The sequence below is a fragment of the Molothrus ater genome, chromosome 7 (genome assembly GCF_012460135.2).
Source record: "Molothrus ater isolate BHLD 08-10-18 breed brown headed cowbird chromosome 7, BPBGC_Mater_1.1, whole genome shotgun sequence".
Taxonomy (NCBI): Eukaryota; Metazoa; Chordata; class Aves; order Passeriformes; family Icteridae; genus Molothrus; species Molothrus ater.
Window position 1 is genome coordinate 6,948,966 of NC_050484.2, and position 7,165 is coordinate 6,956,130.

Sequence of the window (7,165 nt, forward strand, 5' to 3'; positions counted from 1 at the left end):
GCCTTTCTCACCTTGTTTCCTCTTGTATAGTAACTACCCCAGTGGTTTTTGGAGGTTTCTTTCTCCCTTATTGCTTTCAGAAATACCATGGAACTCTTCACTGCCTTTTCTGCACACCCCCACACTCCAGAGTCACTACATGATTACGATCAGCAATAAAAACCTAAATCCTACTCCTCCCATCAGCCCTCCTGCTACCCTGCCTACACACGGGCTGTTTATAGAAATCAGCTGCTCAATCAAGGAATCTCTATCAGCTGGTACAAAGGCTCTCTAAATGTGATACAACCACTGTGTATTTATTTTAAAAAACCATGTTAACTAAGAGATATAAACGTTGTAGCATTTCTTCCCAAGTTCACACTGCCTCACAATGTTATTCATGCCATGGGAGTTAAACTCTCATTCCTCAGGCAGGGGAGCACCAAAACTGACTGCAAGAAAAACAGACCACATTTCTACCAGAGGCTGCTTGACAATGAATCCTCTTAAACCATTCTACTAAGTCATTACAGAACAAAATAAGTGCTGTTCACTACAGAACAATTTTACCAAATTTAAAAATTGAATTTATTCATTAAGTTACAAGCTGGACAGATTTCACTCCTATCCAATGAATTAGTCTCAGACTAAAGTTTGAACTCTAGTTCAAACCAACTTATTGGGCATAATCCTGCCTGTTAATGGCAATGCAGCACAGCACTGAAGTAGAAGAAAGGCTGAAATTGAAATAGTCATATTAATTATCATGACATTATCTTAAAATACAAATAAAATTCTGCTCTCCAACTGTAACATACCTATTTTTCTTGAATCATGTTACTGCTGTGAACAAATAACTCTTTCCAATGTTTGTGTGCCCTTTCTCTGAAAAGCCTTGAAAAGGTTATTGTCAAAGAGACAATAGAACACCAAACCTCAGCAAGACAAAACATGTAGCCAGATAAAAGCTGGTGAAAAACCATTTTTTTTTTCTTTCTACTTTATAAATCCAAGTTGTAGTCAGTCTGGCCAATTTTGATGGCTAATTCTGCAAAGCACTAACATCCTAACTGGTTAAGATTCCATCAAGGGACAGCAAAAGAAAGGATCAGTCCATACACTCAGGCCTTGGGGTTGGTCAGAAGTGATTAAGTCAATGTTTATCAATTTTTGTGTATTTTTATAGTGAGGGAAAAATAGGTAAAGACAAATGAGCAACCACTATGCAACACTTCTCCTTTAACAACTTTGTCCAGCACAATTCTTGAGAACTCTACCAAGATAATCTGTAATTATCTAATCATTTCATCATCAGTAACCACAAAGAACAAGAGGAAGTTGAAGCAGCAATGCCTTTCGCAGGCCAGACTGGAAGGAATGGGATTTTCATGGACTGCCTTGGAAACTGCACAGGAAAGAAAATCCTGAGCCTTAAACACATTGTCTCATCAATATTCTATGAATGGTTTTACTTCTTCTCTTGGAAAATAATAAATGCTTTGCTCTATTCTAATGATTAACTGGAATGCAATGCACAGTTCTGCTAAACACACTCAGTATTCACATCCAGTCTCTCAGGACTAGGTAGAGAATAAAACCACCCCTTATATTGCATCTGATGCTAGAACTGAAATTTTCATTCGTTCTATAATTTCCCATTAACCCAGGCTGAGGTCAGACTGTTGTAGCACTGTGCTTATGAACACAAAAGTTACTCTATTTACTAGAAATGCTCCCTAAAGCCTACTTAAAGTGATGAAACTGTTCAAATATTTATGTGAGTTACTGTTCATTTTTCTTTTTTTTTTATTATATTAACACCTAGACAAAAAGGTGTTCTCATACTCAAAACAGAAGCATTTTTTTTCTTACTTTCAAGGCGTTTACTTAGCAGTTTACATATGTGGCAAACAGATGCTGCTACCCTAATTTACTCATAACACACTGTGATGGTATCTAGAGAAGCACAGAGCAGACTTGTGTGGCTTCTACCATCCCTTATCTCTGCTGCAATTCATACTGTTCTGCTTTGCAATACCCGAGGAGCACTTTGGGATGCTGGCAGCTACTAATGAAAACATCTCTTTCCTCCTCCTCCTGCCTCAGAAAAGCTAACAGCTTTCATGAGGTACAAAGCAGAACAAAACCATTGTTTCTGTAACCACTTCATTAATAACTCATTCCCAGCCACACACAGTTCTGCTTCCTCTCCTATCAGGATGCAGCAGATGCAACAACTCCAAATTATTCAAGAATTTGATTAGTTACTACCCTCATCAGCTGAGCCACTGAGCACAGTTAGCAAAGTCTGTCAGGGTGGAAAAAGGGCAGTAAAAGTAAGTTGCAGCCAACATTTGCAGTATTTCACAAAACCTTATTTCCATGCACACCTGACCTGAAAACGGGCACGGCACCTCCGGTTCCTGAGGTTTCCATGGGCTTTTTCCCATCGGCTGTGGCTGTTCCAGCAGCTCCTCCACCAGCACGTGTTGAGTGATAACACTGAGGAAAGACAACAAATAAAGGCATGTGAGTAAATTATTAGTTTTTTCAGGTGCTTAGTAAAAAGTTGATGGCAATATTGGTGAATCACTCTTCAGCCCTGCTCCTTCCCACAGGACTGCGCTCACCTGGAGATTGCTGGGCTTCGAGCCGCCCTCGTTCTTTACTTAAACTAACAAAAAAAAACCCCAAAAAAACAAACAAACCAAACAAAACAAAAAAAAAGAACCAATAAAAACCCCGACAAAATACCCAAACGCACACAAAGAACACAAACCGAACCTTTTCATCGGGAGATAAGCGCAGCAGCTCCCGCAGAACCCCGTTTGGGGCCGGCCGTGGGACTGATGGGGAGCGCCCCGGCCCCGCCTGCCTCACAAACCCCTCGCGCAGCTCACCTGCAATTAATCACCGCGATTGGCCCGCGCGCAGCTCACCTGCAATTAATTACCGCAATTAGCCCGGGGCCGGCCCGGCACTGCCTTCTTCAGGGAAGAACGATGGGACGGAGCCCGTCCCTGAGGGAGCCAGGACTCCACAGCCCCCATGCCCGGACACACCGGCACTGCCTTACCTGGAGGGTGTGATGGTCCTCAAATAGCAGGAAATATGGAAAAAAAAAGAAAAAAAAAAAAAAACAAAAAAACCAAAAACGAACCAGACACCTCTTTCTCACGGGATTAAGAGTAAATTTTCAAAGAATCAAGGTTTCAAATATCAGCACAAAACTGTTTTGAAACACGTGGAAAAGAGGTTTTACACAGAATGAGAGAGCAGACTACAATTGCAGTCACCCTGCTCTGGATGTGGCTCAGTGACTCGTGGTGTTACTGCTTTCACCTGAGTGCCTGAGCCACAACGGGCTCACCTGACAAGACATCAGCACCCCAACCATCACACGCTGCTCCTCCAGACACATCCCAGGGGACGGCACTTAGCACAGAGGGCTGCAGCCCTCCACTGCCTGTAAACACTGGTGCTAATGGTAAAGTGCTCTGATAACTAGATTTCATACATTTCTTGGGGCTCTAGAAACACCTCATTATGTTCATCTTTGCAGTCAGTTTGTCTCCACTACGTAGGTGGAATTCTCACAAGATGCTCTGGTTGTTCGTAGTGTTCAAGTACATTCTGATGCAAGCCAGCTCTGATTAGAAGCAGATTGGTGGAGGATTATTCCAGAGATAGGTAAATACCACTCAGTAGAATTAATTTTATCCAGTGCTTGAACTACTACATTCATGTTTAAAATCCCTATAGCACTTATTGCTTCCTCCACTTTTAACAGTGCCTAGGCTTGATTATTTCTCATGCCTGTGAAGGATGATCCCCAAAATAATGGAGATGACATGAAGGAGACAATTGCCTTGCTCACTTCCTTCTCTGTTTTTACCCTACATCTCTTGTTCAGTCTACAAAAAAAGATAACTCTCACAGGTTCCTTGATCTTGAACAAAGGCTTGATTTCCATATTCACAAACAAAAATATTTTCAGATTGTTGAGAAGATTTTGGTGGGAATTTCTGTGGATTACCTCCAGAAGCAGAGTTTGGGTGAGGCACTGAGGTACATCAGTGGGAAGAGCTGAAGGGTCTGGGTTTCCTCAGCAGAGTCCAGAAGAGTTTGCAGTGAGCAGAATGGTTTGAGCAGGAGGAGCTGAGGGACTGCTACTGTGTTTGGGCAGGAAACAGCAAGTTATTCACAAGAGCATTTGGGGGACAGCTGGTACAAGTAGACACAAAGAGTGTGACAGCTGATTCACTGAGCAAAAAGGCCTGAAGAATCAGGTGAGAAATCCAGCAAATCCTTTGGGTGAAGGAGTAGCATGAAACAGAGAGCCCTTGAAGGAAGAGCAGTGAGTGGAGAAGCAAAAAGCTGAGGAAAATCTTCACTGAAAAGTTGCAAAAAGATGAAGGTTAGTGTATGAGGGGCTAGGTCTAAGGTGGTAAGTGTATGAAGCAGGAGACAGGATGAAGATCCCAGAAGGAAATGCCAAAGCAGCTTTCTTGACCACTGCTGACAGTTGCTCTGGGTGCTAAGTAAAATTCACTAGAGCTGAGTCAAGGGCTCTACCTCATGATTTGAGACAGGTTAGAATAAAATAGCATTGCATCAAGGAAAGAAAACAATCTTCACAGACTTTACAAGACCACCTGGGAACAAGAGTTTTGAATTACATTTAGAAAAGCAGTAATTCCTAAAAAATTGAGAAAGAAAGTCTTAAGCTCCCAAGTTAAACCTTTTTATTATTTTGTATCCTTACAGCACAAGAACAAATATGGGACTGAGACTGAGAGGAAATGTTCAAGAAAACAGAGCAAAGAAGTAGAAAGAAGGTTGATACTCAGGACCTGAGGAGCCCTTTGAAGGCCAGAGCAGTGTGGACAGCTTTGTTAGACAGGGTGAGAGATGCCTCCTTTTTGTGCCTTGGTTTTTGCTGCTTTAATGAGCAGCACAGAAGGAAGACTCTGGAAGGATGGAAGAAATTAATTTGTATTTTTCCTTCTGGTACCATCACTTCTCCAGTCCTAGAAAATTTGATCAGAGTCATGGACCCCTGTTCTCTGCCTTGTTCCTGGTCAGAAGATGAAGCCCTGCCCTGGGGACTCTGCAGCTGCTCCCAAGGGTGAAGGAGTGGAAAACACTGTAAAAGCAATAAGAAAAATATCTTGATGGTAATAATTATGTGTTCAAAAACAACAACAAAAAAAAATTCAAGCAAGTGTTTCTGGCAGTAATGCACCTGTATAATGGATTCCTGATTTATTTACCATACCTGCTACTCACTTTCAGCTCTAGCAGGAATCAATAATCCTTCACACACAGACTCCAGACAAATTCTCCTCTCAGGGACCACATTCATAACTAGTATTTGTTTACAGTCATATTATAGAAATGTGAGTAAAATATATTATGGCACTCTGCATGAAGCCTGTAGGCCACATAAAGCAAGTATAACTTTCAGTGGTGTCACTTCCCATAACTCAGGCTCTGAAAAGCATGACAAGATTCATCAATTCTTGTTAGTCCCAGTGTTAAATAATGTATGCACATATGAATAAACAAACCAAAGAAAAAAAATCCAGGTTAGTTTAGTACATGCAAAGTACACAGAGTCCTAAGAGCTTTATTAATTTATTTTCTTTATAAAATCTTACTCAGTGTGGGCGCACTCTGTTTCCCTCATGGAAACCAGTGGCATAATGTAATTATTTTCAGTCTGGCCAGCAGTTTAATGAAAATTATGCTACCAGCCTGGGTTTACATCCAGTATAATCCCCCTGTTTAATTTGAGGGTGTTTTCCTGTATTTTTTAAACATCTACAAAGAAATGCAGGGAGGAGTATTAATGATATCTGCAGTAGCAAGGGAGTTACCAACACTTTCCTTCCTTCAAATCCAATTGCAAGTTTGATTCCATAGTCTTAACATTCTGCTTCTTAAAATCTGTTGGGTATCTTGAGAGGTGTCCAAGGAATCCCTAAATGGTATTACAACCAGGAAAGATTATCAGCCTCCAGCATTTTGAGCTGGAGCATAACAGTCAGTTTGTTTCCATTAGATAGAAGACATATCACAAAACCAAATTGTTTAAAAGCTACTAAACTCAATCAGCCCACACATTATTCCAAATCTGAAAAAATCTATGTAGTTTCATGCTAATGAAATGCTGATATCTTTGTAGAAACAGTACTGTGGAAATAAAGGTAAAAGAATGCTGCAATGGGACCCAGACTGGTACTGCAATGTAAGGGCTATTTACTGGTAAAACACTAATAATGCCACATGGAAAAGAGTGAAGAAAAACCACATTTTTAATTTACTTCTCCTCTTCTATATGCACAGAGCTCACCATCAGAACAGTTTGATCAGAGTATAATGGAAATATATTTTATTCATTCACCAAGCATTTCCTAATTATGTGATACTGTCATTAAGCTGGCTGCTTTTGCTGTGTTTGCTAGTTTTAATTTCACACAAAGAATAATAAATACAAATGGTCTCTTTCATATTCCTTCTCAGCATTGTTTGGATATTACTGCTTTTACTCTGAGAATGTCATCTCTTTGAAGAGAATGCTTGTGCCATTCATATATTTCACTGGAAGAAAGATGAGTCAATGTTATTATAAAATTACTTGGCATGTGCTGTAAAAACAAGATCATCTAATTTTGTGATAAATACAATCTACAAAATGGGAAGAGATAGAACTGTCTATTTTCATATCATGCTTTGAAACAGGAATGAAAACAACACTCAAAGATGCTAGACTTTTAGTTTTAAGGAATAGGACTTCTCTCTCTGTGAAGATGATGGAGGGGAAGAACCACCCTGTTTTCACAGTGCTCCTCACCCTGTTCAGTCTCATTTTGTCCAATTGATTTCATAGGAACTATTGATAACCCTTTAATTGTTATTGATCTCCTGTATAATTGGACTATCTATATGAAGGATGAAATTACAGCTGTTGCAGAATTATTCACCAAGTCATCTCCCCAGATTTTTTATTTGGTAGCATGAGTTCTTGAGATACACAATTACTTCATTAATTGCTCTTTTTTTTACCCTTCCATTTTCCTTGACTTTATTAGGTGATGCTCAGATTGAAGGAAGCCACTTCCTAAGGGCTCATCCCACCAGCTGACCAGTTCTCTTCCTTTATTGACTTTTTCTGAAACAG

The 7,165-nt window shown here is 40.2% G+C and overlaps 1 protein-coding gene across 1 annotated transcript in view; it reads right to left on the reverse strand.

Moving 5' to 3' along the window:
- TFPI (tissue factor pathway inhibitor) overlaps positions 1–2,584 on the reverse strand; it is a 57,456-nt gene extending 54,872 nt beyond the window's left edge. Inside the window, exon 1 of the mRNA XM_054515493.1 lies at positions 2,378–2,584. Within this exon, the coding sequence (XP_054371468.1) occupies positions 2,378–2,432 (55 nt within the window). The 5' untranslated portion in view covers positions 2,433–2,584. The remainder of the gene's footprint in view (positions 1–2,377) is intronic.
- Positions 2,585–7,165: the final 4,581 nt, after the last annotated feature.